This window comes from Fonsecaea monophora (assembly GCF_001642475.1).
Source record: "Fonsecaea monophora strain CBS 269.37 chromosome Unknown Scaff47, whole genome shotgun sequence".
NCBI classification, from domain to species: domain Eukaryota; kingdom Fungi; phylum Ascomycota; class Eurotiomycetes; order Chaetothyriales; family Herpotrichiellaceae; genus Fonsecaea; species Fonsecaea monophora.
The window spans coordinates 145,383-166,167 of record NW_019173978.1 but is presented as its reverse complement, the minus strand read 5'-3'; the positions used below and the strand labels follow the sequence as shown (position 1 = coordinate 166,167).

Sequence of the window (20,785 nt, the reverse complement as noted above, 5' to 3'; positions counted from 1 at the left end):
TTGGGACCTCAGAACCGAGTTCTCTTTCACCACGCGCGCCAGAAATGTCGGAGATCAATCCCCATGGAAAGTCTTCGCCAAAGGAGGGGCAAGTTTGGTGGCACGCTCCAAAACAACCCCCCTTGTTCCCCCTCCAAAAACCTCGGTAAACCAGGAAACGAACTCCAGGTGGGGAAAGGATACTCGAAGCTATACCTAAAGAGTACTGCGCAACGGACACAACGTGTGAGCAGGGATAACAATTGGGCGGGCCGCAGGATGGGAGGGTCGTTGGTATATGAGAGGCCAAGAGGTTTGAGATTGGGGGGAAGGATGGAGAAGGATCGAAATCAATTATGACCGAGGTTGAAGCTGAGGAAGGTTGCGCGGGTTTAGAAGCCACCGGATACTAAGATACAACACCAAAACAGGAATGAGAAAAGAGGGCCCGAGACGACAGGATGAGGAGTCTTTGGGATCTAGAAGCCAGCAGAGTAAGACTCAAGGACGGAATGGAAGATATATGCTGCTTTTTGTCGTCCTTGAATCATTCTTTCAATCAACAAACCACTATATCCAATCCAAGCTGCAAGTCCAAATCTTGCCAGTTGCAAAGCCCACCCTGTATCTGTTGCGAAGCGAAAACAGAACACAACAAGCCGTACACGTATTCGAGTAACTGTAAATGGAGAGTCGACAAGATGGAGCTGACCAACACGATCTATCCTGTTCCACTCAGTCGTCGTCTGCATCACCCATGTCCTCGTCGTTATCTTCGTCGCTGTCCCCGGCTTCGATCCATACCAGCCGAGTTCCATTATTGGCAATTTGCCAGACCTAGAATCCTTAAGTTAGTAACCAGAAAAATATGACGGGAATCGAGTTCACTTACATCCAACAATTCGTACTCCTCCAGAGTTCGGACGAATTGATCACTCGTAAATCCTTTCGCAGTAACCAGCTCCCTGACTCGCCCGAGATTCAGCTCCCCCCTCGCACCCCGACCAACACTCGCCGCTCCCGATTCCCTAATACCGCGAATCAGGTCGTATATCTTGGAGCTCACAGTCTGATCGCCGTGCGAGCGCTGATCAGTGTACAAACTGGCCTTGGACACCTCGATCAGACGTAGTGCTTCGTCAACGTCCTCATTCACCACCTCGTTGCTGAACCTCAGTCTAGCCAGTGCCTGCGACAAGCGCAAGACGCCCAGTAGAGTACGTGGCGACGTGTGGGTAAATTGCTTTTTAGACCCTTCATCACGCTTTTGTTGTTGGCGCATGCGAACATATGCACCCACCATATAATCACTCACGGACTTCGGTACATTGGGTCTGAATGTCCGTGCCTGGGCGATATACTGTCTGACTTCGTGAGGCGAGAAGACCACACCTTCCCCTTCGCGTTCCGGATGCCGGTTGTGCATGTGTACGTGGCAGACATGCTGAGCGAGTTCCTCATCTGCTTCCCGGGAGGGTGTGTCGAGGATTAGGAAAAGAATGTCAAATCGAGAAAGTAGGGCAGCAGGGAGGTTGATGTTGTCCACAGGCGAGATCCGAGGGTTGTACCGGCCATAGAGCGGGTTAGCTGCTGCCAGGATCGACGTTCGTGCGTTGAGGGTGGTAGTGATGCCGGCCTTGCTGATCGAGATAGTCTGTTGTTCCATGACTTCGTGGATGGCAGTCCTGTCTCCGTCGTCCATCTTGTCGAATTCGTCGATACAGCAGATCCCATTATCTGCTAGGACGAGTGCACCACCTTCCAGAACCATCTCGTCGGTGACAGGGTCACGCATCACCGCAGCGGTCAAACCGACACCACTGGATCCACGACCCGTCGTATATACGCCTCGGGGGGCGACTTTGGTGATGTATTTGAGTAATTGCGACTTGGCCACACCAGGGTCACCCATCAAGCAGACATTGATATCTCCACGGATACGCATTCCGTCACCCATTTCCTTGGTCACGCCGCCAATGAGAAGAAGAAGAAGTGCCTTCTTAACATCAAGGTGCCCGTAAATTTCTGGCGCAATGGAACGAGCGAGGTATTCGTACATGTGTCCAGACGCTTTGTAGGATTCGATCTTTCGGATAATTCGCGGATCCGTCTTCAAATCTTGATAAGCCTTTTTGTGTTGTGTGATATGCTGTGCTTCAAGATAGGTATCCGTCAACAGACCAGCCCGAATAGCTCGGAACCCGGTGTATGGAGTGGGCAGGAAAATGCCATCAATGTCAACAACATCGCCAGGATTTAGCTGTCGCGCTAGACTTCCATTGCAGTGGATAGTCAGCGTCCTTGGGATGTGACCAACAGGAACCTGGTCTGCCATCTCTTGGATTTTGACCTCCTGGAATGGTAGGAATTTTGAGGCGCGGGTTGATGGGAATAGCTGACCCTTGGAGTCGTTCTGCTTGCATTCCTCTGACGGGCACATTTGCAAGGGGGTGAATTGTTTGGAATATACCGGCTGAAAGATTTCTGAGCCGCAACGATCACAGGTGTAAGCTTGAATTCGTATGCTGGGCTTAACATCCGATACTCGCGTGGTAATGCCGCGCACAGTGATCAAGTGACCCAGGTGTTCCCCCCGTACTTGTCGCACGGCCAGCGTCTTTTTCGCGACATCGGCACCTGTAGGCGTTACAGGTTTGAAGTTCAAGGTGTACCTTCTGGTCAGTTCTGGCGGAAATGTAGACACTGGGATGGCAGCTTCTGCATCTGCTTCGGCGACAGACGCCACAGTCTCGTTCCGTTTGGCTCTCTGCGCCATGATGATGTCGAGAACATCGTCCTTGAATCTAGCCGCGTATTAGATAATAGTATCAAAAAAGCGAGGCAACTGTCGTACGATATCTCTTTGCTTGGCTTAGGCATTATCTTGTCCACCGCGTCCGCAAATAAATCAACGTAGTGCTTCGTATTGTTTGTAACGGACTCGACGAGTCTCAGGTTGACCTCGTCACTCAACGACTCTTCAAACTGGATAGCTGTCAGCTGCAGGATACCACTGACTGAACCTAAGGCGCACCTCTTTCAAATCATCCAGCTCTATTACAATGTTTTGTCGCTCGCGGTCTGCAACCTCTTGGAGCATTTCCATGTACTTCCTTTTGGGTCGCCTCCTGGTTCGGCTGTCATCTTCGTCTGCAAGGTCGTCCATAAAATCATACTCGTCGCTTGTGTGGTCGCCATCGAGGTTCAGGTTATTGATTGCTTCAGTAGCTGAATCTGAGGACGTCTTGGAGGTTTCGAACTTCTCTAGAAAGGTTTGGAAGGCATCGAGTTGCTTCTCGTAGTCAGCAATCGCTTTATGCTGCAGGAGCGCCATTGTTGCGTGCGACGGTCAAAAATACAGAGGAAGTTGGTGTTGGAGCGAGTCGAGCAATTAACAATCGACAAGGGGGGGGGTTGGGACAAAGCTGCATTGCAGTCTGCAGAGCGCGTCGCGTCGCGCGTTAAGTGCTACTGCAGAGCATAGGATAAACCAGGTGCCAGGCCACTTTGGCCTGTTGCAGTCCAATGGGCCAATAGAAGTAACTTATACTGTCAGACAGGATTCAAAGGGCGAATTATAGATTGCTGACTGAAAATAACTTCTGTCAGACAGTCCGCTTCTCCTTGCCGAGGCTTGATCAGTAGTGGCGATGGCCTCCGTGTCTTCGGAAGGCTATCTCGCCAACATCCCAGCTTCATTCATTGATTTTCTATATCGCCATAACACGTTTCTAAACCACCAAGGCTTCTTGTTCATATCTTCACTCCTTCACCCGAAGCCGATCTCCGCTGTTCATGTCCTTCAGAGTCTGTCTCTACTGACCTGCAACGTTGCTCCCCTGATTGGTTGGACCTACAAACCTCTGCTTAGCTTTGACGGCAATCCGAGAAAATGCCTCCTCCCGTACGCGCTGAGGTAGCGCTGGTATCCCTCCAGAATTGCCTCGTCAATCTACCCCCGGGACTGATTGCGTTGATCAGCAATACCAATATCGTAAGCCATCCTCTCGGAACGCCCAGATTCTCTCTGCTCACATTTGTCCCAGCCAGCTCAAAATGTTGTTGTCGAACTGCAATACCGGTCCCAGACTCTTTCCTCTGGCGCCGTCTCCAGTGGCAATACTGCTGGCTTTCAACGATCTGCTTATGTTGGTTGGACTGGCATGCCTAGCCGGACACGACCAGCGTCGCTTCTGAATAACGATAGGGCACGGCCAGGGAGCCGGGAACAGGATGTTCAAACCGTTGAGATTGATGCGACGTTTGCAAAGTTGCTCGGACTCTCAGAAGGCCAGAAGATTGGCATTTTGGTTCATCTTGACCCGCCTGTCGCCCATAGCATCAACATCGAGCCATTGACACCTGCAGACTGGGAAGTTATTGAACTGCATGCCACTTTCCTGGAGTTAAACCTTCTATCTCAGATTCGTGCACTACCCAATCCCGCATACAGCAGTAAAACTACCGTTCAAGCGGAACATACCCATCCCTTAACTCTACATTTATCACCAACGTCAACCGCAAATATTATCGTTACCTCCCTGGTACCGCCTGTTCCAAACACCATCCCGTTTGCGAAAATAGCTCCGGATGCAGAAGTCATTGTTGCCCCCAAGACCCGGCCCAAATCTACCAGGAGTGACAGGCGAGATGCGAGGAGCACGGCAAGCAGGCGAAGCGGCAAAAGTGGTGTCAGCAACGCCCGGAACAGAACAGGTCCCGTGAGACCTGCATTATTCATGCGCGCAATCGACCGAGCAATGGCAGGCAGCTTTTTCGATGAAGACCAGAGCATATCCCAAAACGATGACAAGCTCTGCATTTGGCTCAGTAACGAAATGATTGCATCTGAAAGCCTCAGAGCCGCTACATGGGCAAACATCACTATCATAAAACCGGCCGGTATGAGGGCTCAGTTGGACAGTAGCCAGGTCAACCGACTCAAGGAAGAAGAGAACAGCGAAGTTGGAAGGCCGGCTTCTAAAATTGTGGCCCAGATCCTTCCCTGGTCCACCCCAATCGACGGCAATCACGCAGTCCTGTCGACTTCGCTTTGCCAGATGCTTGGTGCAGGAGGGATGGTCGGACTCATTGTCCGGGTCCAGGCTACTGGGCCACCCTTACCCCGTTATTCTATCAAAAGGTTTCAATTCTATCCGTTTCTGCCCGTGAATTCGAAAAAGAAAGACGGCCTCCAATTTGGCGGAGATTCGAAAGCAGCTAAACAAGCGCTGGCCGACAAGATCCGACTGACTTTTGCTGGAGATGAAGGACTGCTATCTGGGCCAATCACTGACGGAATGGTACTTCCACCCTCTGGAGATTCCTCCTCTGCAGCATCATTTGATGGCGGGATTCTGAGATTTCGTCGCCCTGCCGAGGTCGAAGAAGATCATGATAATTCGTGTTTATGGGTGCTGGGACAAGAGCAAGACCATGAATTTGAAATCAAGGCCGAAGTGCCCCGGCCTCTGGAGCTGACGACCATGTTTCCCACCTTTGCCCATGGAATACCTTCCAAACTTCCCACTTTGATAGGTGTCGACGGGATCATTAGGCAATGCCTTTCAAATTTAGCCCTATGCTCTTCTGTGCTGTTGACCGGTGGAGTCGGGTCAGGCAAGACTTCACTCGCACACTGCATCTCACAGCGGCTTAGGGAGGACTACGTTTTCAATGTGACGTACTTTGATTGCCAGAAACTGGTGACGGACGAAACCAGGGTCTCGACAGTGAAGGAGACTCTTACGAGGCTGTTCATGTCAGCGTCCTGGTGTGCACGCTTGGGCGGACAGTCAGTTGTCGTGCTGGACGACCTGGATAAGATTTGTCCTGCTGAGACTGAACTCGAGGTCGGCAACGACAACGGTCGCAGTCGCCAGATCACCGAGGTTCTTTGTGCTATTGTACGCCAATACTGCAGCATTCATTCTGGCGTTACTATGTTGGCCACGGCACAATCCAAGGACTCGCTCAACAGCATCATGATTGGAGGCCACATAGTAGGTGATATAGTCTCCATCAAGGCTCCCACAAAGGAAATCCGTCGAGACATTCTTGTGTCTCTCACAAATGATGGATGGCAGCTCAATAACCGGGGCCACAACCGCAACCAAAGTGATACTCAAAGCATGTCAGAGACTTCCTGGATGGATCCATCAAACCCGTCCTCAAGGCCGACATCTTCTGCTTCGTCACCACCGGCTGAGGGATTCCGCGTTGCACCCAGTCTCGACTTGCTCGATGTCGCCGGGAAAACTGATGGCTACATGCCAGCTGACCTCGTCCTTCTCCTGGCTCGCGCCCGAAATGAAACTCTCACCCGTATGATATCAGAAAATGACGACTCAGATGCACCACCGACCTTGACGAAGGGTGACTTTGACGCCGCATTAAAGAACTTCACGCCTTCTTCCCTCCGCAACGTGACGTTGACCCACTCGACCACCACATTCTCCTCGATCGGCGGTCTGCACGACACCCGTAACACCCTCCTCGAGACACTCCTTTATCCCACAAAATACGCACCTATCTTTGCGCGATCTCCTCTCCGCCTCCGCTCAGGGCTGTTGCTCTACGGGTACCCCGGCTGTGGGAAGACACTCCTGGCCTCTGCCGTAGCGGGTGAGTGCAACCTCAACTTCATCTCTGTCAAAGGCCCGGAAATCTTAAACAAGTATATCGGTGCCTCTGAAAAGTCGGTTCGAGATCTATTCGAGCGCGCCCAGGCTGCGAAGCCATGCGTCTTGTTCTTTGACGAATTTGACAGCATTGCGCCGAAACGAGGACACGACTCGACGGGCGTGACAGATCGAGTGGTCAATCAGATGCTTACGCAGATGGATGGTGCCGAAGGACTTGAGGGAGTCTACGTGCTGGCGGCCACCAGCAGGCCAGACCTGATTGACCCGGCTCTTCTCAGACCAGGACGGCTGGACAAGAGTCTGTTGTGCGACATGCCAGATATGAATGATCGACTGGATATTTTGACGGCGGTCAGCGCGAAACTACGGTTGAAGCCCGAGGTACAGAATCGACTACTCAGCGTTGCACAGCGCACCGAAGGCTTCAGTGGCGCAGACCTTCAGGCGCTCATGTACAACGCCCATCTCGAGGCCATTCACGACTTGTTAGGCGACAAGCCATCCGACCGGGAAAAGGGTCGGGAACTGGTCAATGGTACCAATAACAGCAGCGGTGGCAGCAGCTCAGGCGGGGGTGGGAAGCGCCGCAAACACCACAGCACACAAGGGAAGCACGATTTCTTCCACTTTCTGTATTCGGCCGAGGAAGACGCCCTGGCAAGGAAGTCACTGGGTACGGGGGCCTCGACAATGGAGTCGAAAGCGGCCATTGCCTCGAAGATTGACGAATTGAAACTGGCGCGGAAGCGTGAAAAGGCGGCTCTGAAGAGCAGCTTCGCACGCCGGGCACCTTCCCACGACCTAGGAGGCTCGGGTGGAGGAGCTAGTGGGATCTACGACGGCACGGCGGACGGAGACGCCGACGGCGCCGAGGCCAACGGATCCCGCAAGGACGAGGTGGTGATTGAGTGGCGACACATGGAGAAGTCACTGGCGACGACTCGCAGCTCCATCAGCCCCGAGGAGAGGCGACGGTTGGCCGCCATCTATCAGGAGTTTGTGGTCGGGCGAAACGGCGAGATGCCCTCCGGTCAAGGCGGCAGGGAAGTCGGGGGCCGGACGAGCTTGATGTAGATAAAGTTACATAAACAACGACGTAAGCATGGCATTTTGGTTGCTTTTGTTTTTGATATCAGGGCCCGAGCCGAACGAACAGGTCCTTGCTTATCTTATGCTATGGGGACGCAAGGGACGGTGACTTTGGTCTTACCGAATATGTATACTCTGATATACCGCATGTGGATAGACAGACGTGTGGGCTGTGGGCTGTGGGTGGGGGTGTCTCCCGAGGTCTGTATGTGTGTATACCGTCAGCACAGCCACCCCGGAGACCTGCAAGTAGCTGAACCAGACTAGATCAGACCAGGCCAGGCCGAGTGGAACGGAACGCAGTGTGAACTTCACTCTCGGGTACAGCCTCATAGATGGATGGCGAGTCCTCCGTACGAGTGAGCAGTAGGATGGATTCCTGGGACCGCATGGCCTGGGTGCCTGGCCACTTCGCCATGTACGAGCGGGTACTCCATACAAGCTACCTAGTATGCAAGTGAGATCCACGGTACAAGGGACCACTCACTACCTTTAGGTAAGGTAATGTGTTTGTCCAGCCTCATTCGTCCGTCTCACTCCAACACGAATACACATGTACATACGAACAAAATACGTCGTATTGACAACGTACATCGAAGAAAGGTAAGTAGTGAGGAAGGGGGGGGGGAAACTTGGACGCCCAAAAACAAGACTAGGATATGATGAGAAAAAGAGGAGACAGGAGAAAAAGAAAGAGAAAGTAACAGCCCAGCAGACACGCAGGCATGCATGGTTTACACAGAGCAGGAGCAAGATCAGAAGAAGGATCAAAAGAAGTAGCAGGAGTCGGGCCTCATTAGGATACCAAGTTCTTGGCTTCTGGAGAGTAAAGATTCGTGCGGTGCTCTGTACATATACACGCTCACATCCCCTTCCCTTTCCTTTCTTCCCCTTTCCCAAAAGCATCCGAACGTCTCAACAGGCGGGCTTCTCTCGCGCGCTTGGCCCCCTGAACGACGACAACTGTACAGGCATCCAGGTGGGAGAAGAAGACAAACCGAACGTATAGAGACACTTGTATAGGAACTAGATAAGTAGGTAAGTAGTCTATGTTGCCTCGTCAAACCTGCTGCTAAAGCAGCATCGGATTCAAGTAAAACGTTCCTCTGTCCTGAGAGAGAGAAACGCCTCCGGACCACAAGGTCAAAAATCTGAACAGCCAGAAACAGGCACCTGTAACGACAGCATTGGAGTCATGGGGTATCATTCTTACTTTGCCGTCGCGCGGGCGACAGCAAAAACACCAACAATAACAACCGCAAGCGTGACAATGGCTCCAGGAAGAAGCAGATCATTCGGCACACCGGCAATGACCTGCGGTTGTTCTTCCTTCCTTTGTTGCATCGCTGGTGGCGCTCGTCTCGACCGGATCGTTTTCGCAAGGGGAACAACATCTTCGTCGTCTTCGTCGCCCTCTTCCGCTGCGTCTATTGCCACCTCCTTGAGGATCGACTCAGGAGGCGTTGGTGGTTTCGAAAGCTGAGGTCTTGGATCGATAGTCGTAGCAATTGGCGGCTGTGTGGGGTCATGGACGAACAAGTCAACTTTATCTCTCTTTCCCTGCCTCGCCAGCAGAATTGCATCGAGCAGGTCTTGATCCGTAGTGATGGAGACGGTGTCGCCCTCATTGTCCAGGTAGCTCAATGCATAACCTGCTTTCCCCAATTTACCTTCCTCGACAGTGGCTTCGCCGCCCACAGAGTCCACTTCACTGCCCAATTTTGCGGTTACTTGGTTGACCAGTTCGGTAAGCCCGGTACTAGCGAGAACTTGTATCCGATGGACTCGTCCGCTGGGGGCTTTAAACTTGAACGGAAAAGGTGTTTCTTCCGGCGATTCGACAGATGGAAGTACCTCAGAGTGGACATCATCTCCTCGGTGCGACGCGGAGTCGTGTGGCATGACGCTATCACCTCTTTCGAAAGCAGGTCGGCCAGCCTCCGAGTCCATCATCGAGCGATGGCCAGGTGTGGTTGGGCGATGGCTTCCCTCGCCGGACATGATTGATTCAGTATCATTGTCCATTGATAGCCAGAACTTGTTCCATGCTGGTCCCTCTGCTTCCCCAGAATTCATAGTGTTGATTTGTTCAAGAGTGGCATAGGTTAATTTGAGGACGTCGACCATGCCGACGATTTCACCCTCGCCATTCATGACCGGGAGATTGAGGTAATGACCATCTGTGACTATGAGCACTTTTACCCAGTCCGATATGAATAGGACTTACCATGCATCTTGCGCAGAGCAGCCTGAATGCTCATATCCGTGGGCGCGAAATCTGGGTGAGGGGTCATCACCCTTACCACACTGCAGTTTGAGGGATCAAGCCCAGGGGCAATGACACGGAGTACAACATCTTTACTAGTGAAAATGCCGGTGATAGACCCCTGATCTTGCACCAGCACGGCGGTTGTGTGATTTTCCTTCATGAGCTGCGCCGCCTCTTTTACAGACGTCCTAACCGAGACGGTGGTGGGAGGGAGCCCGTTGAGCACAGATTCCAAGGTAGGTCCCGACATCTTTAGTCTCAAAGCCTCGACGTATTGGATAATCTGTTGGGGTTGACTGGAGCCAAGTTCAGATTGTACACCTTCGAGTGCATCGTACAGCTTGCGCGATGAGCTGTATGCACGTTCCAGCTTTTCCATAGCCTCGTAAAAACATTTCGTGATATCGAGAATGCCCGAAATGTCTTGATTCTCGTCCATGACGGGCAAATGTCGGAATCCTTTTCGGACCATCAGGTCTAGGGCATCGGTGGCACTTGTGTCAGTCCTCGCACAGAGCGGGTTCTTGGTCATGATCTGCTCAATTGTAACCTGGCTAGCCTTGATTCCGGCGCCCACAACACGGAAGGCCAGATCCTTCGCTGTGAATATACCCGCGATTCTATCGTCGTCATCTGTAACTAGAACGCAGTCCTCTCTCTTGGCAGCCATGAGCTGAGCAGCCTCGGCGACAGTGGTGGAGGGCTTGATCTGTAGGGCCTGACTGGGTTTGAGGGCCAGGACGGTTCCGGGTGGTGCCTTGCGGGTATGTCGAGCGCGGGAAGGGGCATGCTTCTTCTTGCTGAGATCGGCTTCCATCTTGCGTCGAATTGCCTAGAAGTAAAAGCCATGCGTGTTAGGCACAGGGCTGGCTTGGATAGGTTCAGGACGTGATAACGCACCTCGTCTCTCTTGCTCTGCTTCTGTCGGCTTGCCGACACGGTAGAGGTGCCCGACATCTCGCTGGGCGCGGCGTTACTGGAAGACTCTAACTTGGGACGAGGAATCGCGGAAGGGGAGTCTGCAAATGGGAGTGGACCACGACGGTTGGGCGTAGGTGTGCCTCGATATGTACCGCTAACCCCAGACATGGCCGATGACATGGAGGTAAGGATGTGTGAGGGTGACCGCAGATGGTCTGTGTTAGAAGGGGCAGCGAGCACAGGGCGTTTGTTTGGTGGAGGTGGAAGTGATTGAGACTTTCGATCGACAATCTCGCAGAGCCGAAGATTTGGTGCAAACCACTGGTGCTACTCACCAACAAGTTCAGCACGAGGCCCGCTTGGTTGCCGGAACAGAGTCGGTACGTAAACAAAGGATCAGGTGACTTGGCAGACTTGGCATGCCCCTCGGAATCTCAAGGCTGCTGCCCACCTGCCCCTATTCTTTCCCTAGACAAACATGACAAACATCTCAAACATCTCAACACGTTCACAGATGAATTCGCACAAATTTGACTACACCAGGTATCAAATTGCCAATTATGGCACTGCACTCAGGAAGAAGGGTTCTTTAGTTCCATGTCGTCACATAGCGTCTTTCCCATGCCTTTATCCAATGAGGCACCAACTGCAGTGAGCTCTGGTCTAAACTGTTCCCAGCCTTGTTTGAATCGAAGAGGCAAAACCTCTTGTTGGTGTCTACTACCGCAGGAGCGTGGACGAAGGCGAATTTTTACGGGATCCTTCAATCTTATATTCGCCTGATCATGTGACAGCCACCTCGAGGACTCTTGATGTACAGCGGACAGTCTCAGGCTGTATAACTGGCTTGGCCTGCCCGACTTCGCCTCTAGACGAGGAGCGACAGGGTCCAGCCATATCTTCTCTTGATACCTCCACCTTGCTCAAGCAGAAACAGCCACACCATCTCGTTTGAAATATATTTGATTGTCGCGTCCACTAGCGGACTTCTAGTCAAAGACGATGGCACCCTCTCCAGTTGTGCCTTGAACAAAACACCTGGCACTGCAAGGCATTCCTCTCCATATGACCAAAAATTTAAAAAAAGAACACTGGAATTGACTTCATTCCTCAATGGCCAGCGGGGCTTGCTAATGAACTACACAACCATACACACATGTGCACCACCGAGCTGAAGCAAACAGGGTTTGAAATTGGTTTCTGAAAGTATTGGATATCATGCCCTGATTTCAACTCATAGGATTGAAAGTAACCTAGATCATCTGTGTTAGCCATTTCCCTGTTCAGGATCTCCATTGCACTCACGTTGCCACCGTCTCTTGTAAAATTGCCGGCAAAACACCAGTTGAGGTATCCTCTGCAAAAGACGTCAGTTGAGCCTGTCCTTGGTTGAGAACTCGTCTATAACAGCACTAACCCGTCTCCTTGCAACACAAATGGCCCTGAATCAAAGACGTAACAAGAATATGTCAAGACTGATCCGCTGTTGGGGCAGGTACATTCCCGAATTGTCATTGTGCTGTTGACGAGGCCAGATGCATCGTGCTTTGTGAAGACACACATGACATTCTTGCCCGGGTTCTTCGACGACATGTCTCCAATTTGAACCTGTGTCCAGGCACTTCGATAGTCCTTATCCGCGCCTGAGTTGAAGATGGCGCCGAAAAGGGAGACACCGGCTTGCACCGCGTCCGCAGCTAGATCAGCTGCTGCAGCGGCCATCTTTTTGTATGCGAGGGCGATATCAAGGTCGGTAAATGTGCACAACGAGGGAATCAGTATTGGAACAGTCTGTGAGGTATGCTGATGATTGCAAATGTCTGATGTGACCAGTAACTCGCCAGAGCAGGTCCCAGCAATTTATCGGACCAGTCAATGATCTATATTGGAGACTATTGCTATGGTTAATGGACCCAAGTTTGGAACAAGAGACTGTCGAGCTATGCGCACCGGGCACAAGGCCAGGTATTGATGCATTTGGGGGATATGCGGCGATAAGCTGACTGTACCTCGGATACCCCTGCTGATGGGTTCGATTGTACAGATTTGACCGTGAACAAAAGAGCTCTCCTCGGTGCCGCAACCAGGATCGGGATGGGACACTGCCCTCCGAAATGACGTTGAGATCGTTGTGAAGTGTGCGCCTAAGGCGCTGACCTGCAGCATGATAGAGTGGCACGAGTGGGTAGTTTGATGGCGAACTGGGCAATAGTAGCAAAAATGACTAAGAATAATAACCTTAACCAATATAAGCACTTGTATCTCTGGGGTAAAAATAACTCTATATCCGCATCGAGTAGGTACATTAGCCTAATCCGTATCCAATGCAGCCAGCCCATTCGGGCCCTTTTGGACGCGGTATGTATACAACGGCCGTATTCTTTCGCCGTCTTGATCTCCACTGACTCGGGAGAAGGAGAGGGGGGGTAGGTGTGAGGTTCAGCTGTGTGCCTGGTTGATTCCTAAATTGAAACGCGAGTCATTTTTAGATCTGGGGCCTACATACCCAAAATCATACACACAGATCTAGTATGAGGTCTGCATATAAAAGATCATCTCCTGCATCGACGAAAGTGATCGGCGCTCAATCTTGCATATCCTCCAGGCTAACGCATCGTGATCTGTGGTAAAGCGTTCATTTTCTGCTTCATACATATTGCCTGGCTTCTCGGTCACACAGAGAAACTCGATTTTTACGCCTTTAATTTTCCGCCACTCGCAGAGATAAAAAGAAAAATATGCACGGCCAGGACGACAGCTACGGGCACGAAGGTGGTGAAGGCGACGAGGGCTACGACTACGAAGACCATCATGGCGGCGACGGCCAAGGCATGGGTGGGGACATGAGCGGGATGGAAGGGGGGCAGGATGGCGACATGGCATCCTTGGTCCAGCTGGTGGTCAAACTGGTCATGGACCCGCAGCCGGGGCCTTCGCACGTCCCCAAGCCGCAGCACGCGCATTCGAGATTCGCTCAGGATCCTCACCACGCCGAGTCGATGCAGCTCCTGGACAAGATTGCTTGTGGGTGTCTTCCCTCTCTCTATTGCTTCCCCAGCCCACCCCTCTAGGATATTCCTGTGTTGTGTGTTTCAGGATCAAGCATTGACGGGAGAGAAAATCATAGCGGAACCTATCCACGAAGCTCACCTGGAGAGCATGGTCCACGTTGGCCTTTTGCTGCTCGCTCGCCTTGCAAAGAAAGTCGGCATGACTGCCGGCCACGAGGCTCAAGACATGGGCGCTGTCCCGGGCCAAGGTCAGGGCTTGAACGGAGGAGGGCAGGGTGGCCACGATGGTGGCGATGGTGGTCACGGCGGTCACGATGGTCTTGGTGGTCATGGCGGCCATGATGACGAGGACGGCGGCCACGATGAGGACGAGGATTGTTAGGGACGCGGAATGGGGGAGCCTGGAACAGAATTCTCCTCCCGTCCTGTTGTCTATGTTCAAACAGTATATTCCAGACGAGCGATTTGAAAGGGTTACAAGCGTTTTTGTCTCAAGACACACCAATTAACGCGGGGCCTAGGTGCTTCTGAAGGGGATTGCACAAATTTTAGTATTTGCCTACATTCGTTCTGTCAGATTGCTTGAGCATATTCAGAGGTGCTTGTGCTGTTATGCGAGCCTTTCGCTCGATGTGTCGCCCAGAAAGTATGGCGAACCATTTTGGCCCTTCCACGCCAGCCCGAGAAAATCTGCACGTCTCGCAGAAACCCATCGGGTCCTGGGTGAAGGAAATGTCCGAAGACGATGCTGAGATGAGTTGATCGGAAGCTGGGAGGTCCACTATGCTGCCTATAAGGGAGCGTGGTGAGCCATAATATGTGTTCTCTGATATGATAGGTCCAGCGGGAGGTTCCGAACCACGCAACTGGGGCGATTATGTTCAGCTTACATGGCCAGCTGTCACAGCCTTCGCGAGTCGGAAGCTAGCACAATGGTTCAAACCCTTTGGGGGGGAGGAGAGGTGGATGTGTGGAAGCGGCTGCAGGGCAACCTGGTGGTTTTGGGGCACGCCCACAGCTCGGGGATTTAGAATAGAACCGTATGAGGCTGGCGCGTTCGGCCCTCACATAGGACAGGTCTGGTGATGCCAGGCTCGCGACGGCACCGGCAGCATCAGCCACGCATCTCCACATTGTGTCAACATTCATCTCTGTGATAACGGGCTCCGTTCTTGTTTCGGGGGTTCGAGGATAATAATGGAACCTATGGGGCAAGAAACCTTGGTGTGTGCTCTCCTATTATGCAGCAGGAAACCCGAAGGACAAACCCAAGAGACGCGAAACATATTTCTCATCGTTGGGATTTTGGAGGGGTTTCTCCTCTCATTTGATGATCACCTCCGCAATCAGGGAAGAGCTGCTGGGTATAAGAGACCGGAACGATCAAGGACTCAACACACGCATGAGCCAGGACCTTCGGTCGATAGTTCCCTCGAGAGATCCAATTGGTGTCTGTCATCCAGGAGATCAAGCCACAGAGCAAATCCTTGTAACGGAAAGTTTACATCTGTTGGCAACTCGCGTGATCGTGAATAAAAAGGACTAAACTCGGCATCCTCAAATCCAGATTCGGATAGGCCTGAAGAGCGTTATATATATACCCCTTTCCGAAAGTAGAAAGAGTCGGCATCCCGTATATTATTGACCAACGATACGACAACTCTGTAATAGTGGAAGGTGGAAGACCACACTTACGACGATTGAATTGCGATAAAAGTCCTTTTCACTAGTGAGACAATCGAAGGATCTCGCAGAATGAGTTCATATCGAGACGATTGTAGATATCAGAATACAAACCTCTATACCTCTGTGTGTGCGAGGGTGTATTCAACAAATCACTGCGTCCACATGAAGCCACCCTGACTCTCAGACCAGGGATATGTATGGGAAACCCCATCCTCCGCACAAAAGCAGGAGTGACAATCTTACCACCTAACTAGGATTAGCTCAGCCTTGTCAAAATTTCTGGTGCGGAGAAACGAAAACCATTATTGTGGGTTGGTGTCTATATTTCTTCCCTCCAGCACCATTATCTGGGTTACCCTTTCTTTTTTTGAGGAGAAGTTCAGTGTTGGAGTAGAAAGACTCACATCTGGCAAACAAAGATATGGCCACGGACACAACCATGGACACAAACATGAGTGGAGCGGAAACACATTTGTCGTCAACAGTTTCGCACCCGGCACAAACAAAATCAGAAAAACTGTACGTTATTCTTGCGCTCGCTCCGTGTTCCAATCCTACAGACTGTACAATCTGTGGAGTCATACGTCCTGACACATTTCCTCTCACATAGGCCGACGACCGTTGAAAAGCCCACGCCATACACCTACGACTTGGGCTACCTGACCGCCATCGACCCAAACCCTCTCCCCGCCACTTCCCACCTCCTCTCTCAAACCCTCTCGGAGCGTAACGACACACTAAGACAAATAGCCCGCGATGGCGCACAATCCCTTCTCAACACGCTCCTCACAACCTGCCCGATCCAATCCACCCCGGAGGGTCTGATAATGACCCTGCCGGCACCACAGCACTACCTGCCGCGGTGGAAGCCGCTGCCGAAGCCGAAGCCGCCGACGAAGTGGGAGCTGTTCGCTCGCAAAAAGGGCATCGGCAAGTACGGGGGCAACCTGAAGGGCGGCGCCGCGCAGGAGGAGAGGCGCAAGAACCTGGTGTACGACGAGGAGAGCGGCGAGTGGGTCAAGAAATGGGGCTACAAGGGACGGAACAAGAAGGACGAGTCCGACTGGCTTGTCGAGTTGGACGATGAGGCCGTCAAGAAAGAGAAGGCCGGTGCCGATGCTGGCGACGGCAGGACGGTCAGAGGCGAAGGGCGGCGGGAGCGGGTGGAGAGGATCAAGAGGCAAGAGAGACGGCAGAGAAACAATGAGCGTCGAACAAGGAAGGGTGGAAAGACGGGTTGACCGTGAGAAACTCTCAAGACCCGCCGGTGGTGTCAAGTGCTATACTACAAGCGAGAAACCTCCAAAGCTGGCCTGAGTGAGCGCGTGCGTCGACCAGCAACACGGCCAGTCAATGGCCCCGTCAAGCGGCCACTGACCTCGCAAAGTGACACATGTCGCTGTGGCCTCTCATTCTGCTGCAGAGACATAGATCTACACTGCCACGAGCCCAAGGTCGCGCCGGTGGCACGAGTGAAGATCAAATGCAGGAAGCAAAAAGCCATGGGCGGCTCTCTGCGTGGCAGGAGGATGTGTTTACAAAGAGTCACATCGATAAGAGCCCGGACAAAACCGAGCCACCATCATGGTCAAAGTCACTACCACAATTGATGGGCTCTGGAAGTATCTGATACGAGGTTTCTCTGCAACTGCTGTTTGCATTTGACTCGACGGCATCACAAATCTATGGTATCAAAAGTCGCTTCGTCTCCCCCTACTCAACCTCCTTCGCACTTCGAGCCATGTCCAGTCCAAAATCTTACACTCGCCTAGTCATACACAACAGGGCTTCACTCTGTATCAGTCCCTGCCTGGGTTGTACCATTCTCCTCATGAATCTTCATCAGTGTCTCGAAGCGGAAGCCAGAAAGCCACGGTACAATGCAACCACAAAGAAAAAGCAATGCTAAGTAGAAATCAGATGATAGATAATACAAGATATGTCCTAAAGCTTTTCAATGCCAAACATTCGTCATAGGAGGCGTATCCAAGTGAGGCATCAAAAGAAAAGGAGGAGGTTGTAGTCCCCCATAACATGCGACCATGCAAGCATGTTAGTCTGAAAGCTCATCACGCCGACGACAAATATCCGAAGACATCACATTCTGATAGGAGAGAGCCCCGTGAGCTCGGGCAATCTTTGATCGAGCGACAGTTTGGGAGGTTCTGGAGTCGTCATACGTGGTACCGCGGGTACTGACTGACTGGGGGTGTGCCCGCTGTTAGATCTGTCTCTGGCACTTCCACCCTGCGACAGGCTTCTCTGTTTTGTTTTGGGCGCCATGGACTTGCGCTGTGCCGCGGCATCGGCGCTCCGAGGAGGGGCGGACTGTTGTGCAGGCGCTTGTTGAGCATTTGATGTAGGCGGTTGTGAAGCTGTTGGTTGTTGCTGCTGCTGACTGCTGCCACTGGAAGAGATGGCTCTCTCATCAATGGCCAGGTCCTCACTTTCATTGACCGATCCTTCCCGCTCGTATCGATATTCTTCTTCCAGGTACTCCTTTTCAGTCCAGCAGCCCTGCCAGCAATTCTTCCAGTCCATGACGAGAAATTGAAAACAAAAGGCATCAATCTTCAGGCAAGGCTGAAAGCAGATGCACAAATTTCGATAGTCCATCTTGTTCTTCTCGGCATAGCTGTTGAGAAGACTCAGGTGACATGTGATGGCGAATAACAGGTAGTAGTTGAACGGCGGCAAACGCGACAGTTCGTCTTTCAACAGCTGGGGCGCTGAAGTCGCTCCGGCACATTGCGTGGCAATCTTGTTTTGGACAGACTTTGGAAGAATCTCATCCGGCAATTCCCGTAGCCATGACTTGAACATAGACCCAATCGTGTTTATATCATACAGTTCCGGTTCGTCAAAGAGGTTGATGTCATATTCAGTGTCAAAGCGCCGCTGCCAGTGTTTCACGTCCCTATTGCTGCCGGGTATTCGATATAGTCCCTCTTCTTCGGCACCGTTCATATTTAGGTAGCTGCACACCCTTGGTTAGTACGAGCAACAGAAGATTCAGCAAGATCAACCTACTCAATGCAACGCCATGGCAAAGCTGGCATCCAGAACTCGGTCTTATCCTTGGAAGACTCCAAACGTCGCGCTATCCTGGTTTTCCGAGTTTGCTTCACAAGTGGCAAGTTGATTGTCGTGCATACGTAATTGTCATCCGTAACTGTTGCTGGTTCGCGCTCGTTGCTGCTCCCACTTCTTGTGATTTTGCCAAAAAAGCCCTTCCCAGCCTTGCCCAAGCGGTCTCCAACGCCTTTTCCAGTTTGCCCGAGGTTCGATAAAATCTGCAGGGTGGAGCCGTCTCGGAAGGAATGGGACACAGGTATGTTTCCAGTCTGCCGATCTCTTTTCATAGAGTGGAAGTCATCACGAGCTTGGCGATCTACTGAGCGGTTTCGAACAGTTGCGCCACTTTCAGGACCAAATGCCCTATCTCGGTGGTCGAATTTTATGGGAGCAGTCCTTGGAGATGTGTCTGCATGGTCATTGGCCGAATTAGAGGTGTCGAGTTGCAGATGACTTGGCGGCGGGTGCTTCTGTTTGGGCGCTGTTTCCTCCATTCTTACGGTCTTGGTCCTTGCGAGTATGCCGCCGAACTTAGACTTGGTCTTTTTGGCCGCTGGCGCAAGCTCGACAGTGGCTTGAGGGGGGAACATCTCCGCTGGGGCTGGAGCCTCGTTATCATGGCTGGGTCCATTGCTCGACACAGCCTTTGGCAATTCAGGAGTCGAGCCTTGCTTTTTCAGTGAATGTAGAGACCTCTCTTTTGAACTAGCTCTGCTCCTTGCGTTTGGTTTTTCTCCGTTCTCTGGAATACTGGTTTCCGAAGGGTGCAGCTTGTGGGAGGATTTCGACGCCATCAAGTTGGAAAAGAAACCTTTGGATGGATCTCGGGCGTGTTTTGGCGATTGAGGAACAGGTGAAGCAGGTAATTCAGGCATTGCTGTTATCCGAGGAGAGCTGGGCCCTGTACGCGATCCATCGTTTCGACTGTCTTGAGACACGGACGCTTGGTGCGACATAAAAGAGGGCGCAGCGCCCTGCAGATATGGAGAGGTCGGGGCTGACCGTGGAGTATGAGGAGAGCCTGTCGAGCGAGGGCTCAGCGTCGCGGGGGTCAGACCATTAAAATCCTCATTGTTGTCAGGAGCCAAGTTAAGATGGGGTAAAGCCGGGGCTTTTGGCATATCTGCAGCTCCCTGAAAGGTCATTCACAGGGCCGACTGCAGGTAGCCGGTTGTGTTCTCACGGTTGGACAAGGCAGCAGCGGGCGCCAGACCACCGGGACCTGTTATGTTCCCCGTCGGATGTGTCGACTCCTTGTACCACCTCTTTTGCGATGACAGATAGAACTCCGACGGTTGTGAGGGGGAAATCCTGACAAGAGACACGGGGTCGACCCTCGTGTAGTTGTGCGAGAAATGGATCGCGTACTATGACGCGATTGAAGTGTTCGTATGTTGAATAGAATGGCACGTATTCTCAATGCTGCAGGCTTACACCCGGGTGTCGGCAAGCAACTTGTGTTCCGAGGACCCAAGTAGTCAAGTATTCAGTTCGATATCCAACAAATATTCTGTAACAGCCTGCTGGTGTCCGGTTTGCAGAGTTCCAATAACAGTTGCTGAAGGAGGGTTTCAGGCCAGGAGTGCCTCTGGAGCTGCGTTGTAAGGGTTCGTTCAACAGAGAGACACGCTCCTCATCGGACAGCCTTTCATTGCCAGGCTTGCTCGTGTGACGGGCTGACTGCCAGTATCGCTGAGTGGCTTGCGAGCAGAGCGGCTAATCAAGGAGGATTGTAGGGACGATCGAGGGAGTGACAGCAATGAAGGATCAAGATGAAAACACAAACTAAAGACTAGAAAACACGAAAAGAACCAAGCCCCCAACTTCGACCACCGGACTATAGGCGTATAAGAGTGTAGAGTTGGTGCGGTTTAAGGAGGTATGGGTGCTCTCGTGGTTGTGTGGGATGGGATGATGGTGTGCAGACAAAAAACGCAAGGACCGACGAACGCACGACACGACACGACTTGGCCTGTGCCAATGACAGGCGTCGGTAGTAGTGAGTGGAGGAGACGGGACCAAGCGGTGAGAGGGAATGAGGGGACCAGCGTGTAGGCCTAGAGCCTAGAGCTAGAGCACGACAGAGGGGCCAGGAACAGGAATCGGAGGGC

General features: G+C 52.2%; 6 protein-coding genes across 6 annotated transcripts; 3 read left to right on the top strand and 3 right to left on the bottom strand.

The window, feature by feature from the left end:
- Positions 1-714: 714 nt before the first annotated feature.
- Positions 715-3,313, bottom strand: AYO21_06680 (hypothetical protein; the record flags this gene model as incomplete). The annotated part of the gene is made up of 4 exons (XM_022656639.1): positions 715-816; positions 872-2,783; positions 2,834-2,964; positions 3,014-3,313. 4 exons carry the CDS (start codon positions 3,311-3,313, stop codon positions 715-717), a joined length of 2,445 nt encoding a protein of 814 aa, XP_022511081.1.
- A 558-nt stretch (positions 3,314-3,871) lies between these two features.
- Positions 3,872-7,697, top strand: AYO21_06679 (hypothetical protein; the record flags this gene model as incomplete). The annotated part of the gene is made up of 2 exons (XM_022656638.1): positions 3,872-3,973; positions 4,026-7,697. The coding sequence occupies 2 exons, from the start codon at positions 3,872-3,874 to the stop codon at positions 7,695-7,697; spliced, it is 3,774 nt and encodes a 1,257-aa protein (XP_022511080.1).
- Positions 7,698-8,921: 1,224 nt separating this feature from the next.
- On the bottom strand, positions 8,922-12,624 carry AYO21_06678 (hypothetical protein; the record flags this gene model as incomplete). Its single annotated transcript, XM_022656637.1, has 5 exons — positions 8,922-9,892; positions 9,940-10,813; positions 10,882-11,229; positions 12,208-12,259; positions 12,320-12,624. 5 exons carry the CDS (start codon positions 12,622-12,624, stop codon positions 8,922-8,924), a joined length of 2,550 nt encoding a protein of 849 aa, XP_022511079.1.
- Positions 12,625-13,640: 1,016 nt separating this feature from the next.
- Positions 13,641-14,295, top strand: AYO21_06677 (hypothetical protein; the record flags this gene model as incomplete). Its single annotated transcript, XM_022656636.1, has 2 exons — positions 13,641-13,926; positions 14,030-14,295. 2 exons carry the CDS (start codon positions 13,641-13,643, stop codon positions 14,293-14,295), a joined length of 552 nt encoding a protein of 183 aa, XP_022511078.1.
- Positions 14,296-16,038: 1,743 nt separating this feature from the next.
- On the top strand, positions 16,039-16,840 carry AYO21_06676 (hypothetical protein; the record flags this gene model as incomplete). The annotated part of the gene is made up of 2 exons (XM_022656635.1): positions 16,039-16,118; positions 16,210-16,840. 2 exons carry the CDS (start codon positions 16,039-16,041, stop codon positions 16,838-16,840), a joined length of 711 nt encoding a protein of 236 aa, XP_022511077.1.
- Positions 16,841-17,696: 856 nt separating this feature from the next.
- AYO21_06675 (hypothetical protein) lies at positions 17,697-19,795 on the bottom strand (the record flags this gene model as incomplete). The annotated part of the gene is made up of 2 exons (XM_022656634.1): positions 17,697-18,576; positions 18,630-19,795. The coding sequence occupies 2 exons, from the start codon at positions 19,793-19,795 to the stop codon at positions 17,697-17,699; spliced, it is 2,046 nt and encodes a 681-aa protein (XP_022511076.1).
- Positions 19,796-20,785: the final 990 nt, after the last annotated feature.